Genomic DNA, 3,708 nt, shown 5'->3' with positions numbered 1-3,708 from the left:
CCGGCCCCCGTGTATATTTTTGGGTGATAGAAATTATGTAAAATTACAGGGAACTATCGCTAAGATCAGTAATTTTTTTTTTTAATTTTATTTATTTATTTGTGTGTGTGAGTGTGTGTGTGTGTGTGTGTGTGGCCAGCTCAGCCCACCAGGGGGCAGGGCTGGCTGGCATGTGGTGCTTGGGGATTGAACCGTGGTCCCTGTGCTTTGCTAAGCTTGTTCTAAGTAGGTGCTTAGACCACTGAGCCATCTCACTAGCCCCAGATCAGTAATTTTTGAGCCTGAAAATGTTTCTTGTTTTTCTTTATTCGCTTTTGTTCTTTTTTATTATTATTATTTTTTTTTTCCTTTAAAAAATGTGGAATGCTTTATAAATTTGCATGTCATCCTTGCACAGGGGCCATGCTAATCTTCTTTGTGTTGTTTCAATTTTAGTGTATGTGCTGTCAAAGCTAGCACTGGTTTTTGTTTTTAAAACATGGTCTCACTCTTTTGCTCAGGCTGTTCTCTAACTCCTGTGCTCCATCAGGCAGTCTTCTTGCTCAGCCTATAGAACCAAGTTCCTTTGAATGCACTGAACCTGCCTCAGCTGTACAGGTGCTGTCACAGAGACCTGACTAGCACAGCTCATGGGTTGCATGTTTGTGTACTGATGATGGTGTCCTTTTTGTAAAAAGAGATCCAGATCCCAAGGGACCAGGAAACCAGGAGGGGAAAGGGGGGGGTGGAGTCATAGCCTCCTGACATTTGTTTTGTTTTAATTGAATAATTTTTATATTGCTACACATATAATTACTTATATAAAACAGTTTGAGTAGCAGTCTCTACCATCATGTATTTGAAGTAACTCTATTATCTATTTCTGAAAGCCGATTTTTAAATTTTTAATATATACATCACAGGGGCTGGGGAGATAGCTCAGTAGAGTAAGCCAGCACAAGGGCCTGAGTTCAATCCCTGGTTCCACCAAAAAAATAAATAAATAAATAAATAAAATAAAATAAAATAAAAGTCACAAGATATATTAAGAATGCCTATTAGCATTTGGATCCAGAATGTCCCTAACAGGCCTCTGTATTAACGCCTTAGTCTCCCAACTTGATGCTACTGAGAGGGGTGGAAATTTTTAGAAGTGAGGACAAATGTATGGTTTTGAGGTCACTGGGAAATGTGCCCTTTAAGGGGCTATGATGCTGCTTTTTCTCTTCTCTGTTTTGGCATCCTATGAGGTAAGTGGTTTTGTTCCTTCATATGTTTCTTACCATGATGTGCTGCCTCAAAATGAACCCCAAAGCAGTAGGACCAACTGATCATGGACTGAACTCTGAAACTGAGCCAAATAAAGCTTTCCCTTTACAAGTTTATTGTCTCACATATTTGCAGCAGTAGTGGAAAGCTAAGAATGTTATAGTTCAGTCACCTGAATGCATTTGCTGTGAATACATTAATGTGTTAGTATATTTCTTTTTTGACATTTTAATGTACATTGTCTCTTGCTCCAGTGATTATGCTACAGATTCAATTTTATATCCTTTTTTAAACATGTCAGCAAAGTGTTCATTGTTGCTTCATCTTAATACAAAATGGAAGAGGCTATTTGGACACTTCCCTCACCAATTTGTTTTTGTTTCATTCCATTTCATTTTCTTACATAGGCTTTGGCAAGCATAAGTCACGTGGCTCATGTTACTATTACAACCAAAACAACTGATGGAAAGTGTGCATACAGGTATAGTACTGTCCTTTATTTCTGTGTATTATCCTGAAATGTACTTATTGCCTAGATCTCTGAATTCCTACCTAACAAGTAGTGTTACTTTTTTTTTTTTCTTTTATGACTAGGAAAGTTTTACTGGGAAAGAGAAATAGCTCCAGAGAGCCAAGAAGGGTACTAAGTAGGTTGCCCCAAGTCTGTTTCTTTGTTTATTGGTACATTTGGATATATATAAGGATAACATTCAGCATAGGGAATTTGTACCTGTACATGATACATCTTACTTCTTTTTTTCCCATTCCCCTTCAACCCTTCTTCCTCTGCTTATTTCAGAAAGCCTTGTTTCCATTTTTTTCCTTCTTTTTTTCTTCTTCTTTCCTTCTCCCCACCCCTCTTCCTTATTGCCCTCCTCATTTGAACATTTTCTTCCAATTTCCCAATATTTTGGTCTTTATTTACAATTTGATTTGTCATACCAAATAAACAGTGCAGTATTTAAACATGTATGTCCAGTTTATTTCACTTAAGAGTATAGTCTCAAGATGCATCTATTTAGCTAGAAATATCTCAAGCTTATGCTTCTTTATGGCAGAGTAGTACTCCAAGAAAATTGGTTGATAGGCATTTGGGTTATTTCCAAGATTTAGTTATTACAAACTGTGTCACTATCAACATGGGTGTGTATACGTTGCTGTGATATAGTACTTGCAGTTCCTTTGGGAAGATGCCAAGAAGAAGACTAGTTGATTCAAATGGACCCGCTAGTTTTAGTTTATTGAAGAATCTTCACACAGATTTCTACAGTGGTTACACAAGTCTACACTGCCACCAACAGTGGGTGGAGAATGATTTCTTTTTCTTCCCAGCCTCACCAGTATTTCTTATTGGTGAATTTCTTTTTTATTTATTTATTTATTTATTTATTTATTTTTTGTGTGTGTGTGTGGCCAGCTCAGCCCACCAGGGGACAGGGCTGGCTGGCATGTGGTGCTGGGGGATTGAACTGTGGTCCCTGTGCTTTGCTAAGCTTGTTCTAAGTAGGTGCTTTAGACCACCGAGTCATCTCACCAGTCCGGTGAATTTCTTGATAATAGCCATTCTTTCTGGAAAGATGGAATCCCGATTTTGCATTAATTTGTATCTCTCATTTGACCAGTGATGCTGAACATATTTTCATATATTTATTTGCTGTTTCTGCTTCATCATCTGAGAAGTGTGTATTCATATCAGGTGCCCAGTTTTGGATTGGGTATTTAAATTTGGGGGGAAGGAGGGCTGTTGTTGGTGTTTTTGGTTGTTGTTGTTGTTTTTAGTTCTTTATATATTTTAGATATTAGTCTTTTGTTTGAGGAACAGCAAATTTTTTTTCCTGCTCTGTAGATTCTCTCTTCACTCTGTTGGTGTTTTCTTTTGCTATGCGAAAGCTTTCTCATAAGATGAGATCCAAATCGTTGATTCTTTCTGATATTTTGTATGTGATCGGAATTTTGTTCATAGTCTTTGCCTACACTGGTGTCTAGGAGTTCAACTTATTTTGTCTTACAGCAAATTTAGTGTTTCTGTTTTAATATTTAGATCTGATCTTTTTGATGTTAGTTTACTGTGTGGTGAAAGATACAGATCTAGTTCTAATCTTTGGATGTGGACATCCAGTTTTTTCAGTACTATTTATTAAAGAAGTTATCTTCCAGTGAAGATATTTGGCTCCTTTGTCAAAGACAGGGTATCTCAGTGTGTTTGAAATTCTTTCTGTATCTTCTAATCTGTTCACTGATAGTCAGGTCTGGGTTTTGCCAGTAGCATGCTATTTTTTATTTTATTTTAAAGAAAAAAAATTGAAACAATGGTACAAAATCTCAAAACAAGATTTTAGGAGAGTAACAATTGTTAGTACATTGTGTATTGTTACTGCCAAAGTAGTTTCTCATATTACAAGATATAGGCAAGAAATACTAAATAAACAACATAGGTACAAACCTCTTTTTTTTTTTAAA

At 36.6% G+C, this 3,708-nt stretch overlaps 1 protein-coding gene and 1 non-coding gene across 4 annotated transcripts in view; one reads left to right on the top strand and one right to left on the bottom strand.

The window, feature by feature from the left end:
• The window catches only part of Mlh1 (mutL homolog 1), an 81,307-nt gene that overhangs the window by 8,475 nt on the left and 69,124 nt on the right, over positions 1–3,708 (top strand). For all 3 annotated transcript variants that reach the window (XM_023719779.1, XM_023719780.1, XM_004635249.2), the window contains exon 4: positions 1,656–1,729. In XM_023719779.1, the coding sequence (XP_023575547.1) occupies positions 1,656–1,729 (74 nt within the window). The remainder of the gene's footprint in view (positions 1–1,655; positions 1,730–3,708) is intronic.
• On the bottom strand, positions 353–459 carry LOC111817822. Its single transcript, XR_002821929.1, has one exon. It is a non-coding gene; the product is annotated as a U6 spliceosomal RNA (small nuclear RNA).

Source organism: Octodon degus, unplaced genomic scaffold, assembly GCF_000260255.1.
Source record: "Octodon degus isolate 3935 unplaced genomic scaffold, OctDeg1.0 scaffold00071, whole genome shotgun sequence".
Taxonomy (NCBI): Eukaryota; Metazoa; Chordata; class Mammalia; order Rodentia; family Octodontidae; genus Octodon; species Octodon degus.
Note: the sequence above shows the minus strand (reverse complement) of the source record. Positions and strands in the feature narration are given on the sequence as shown.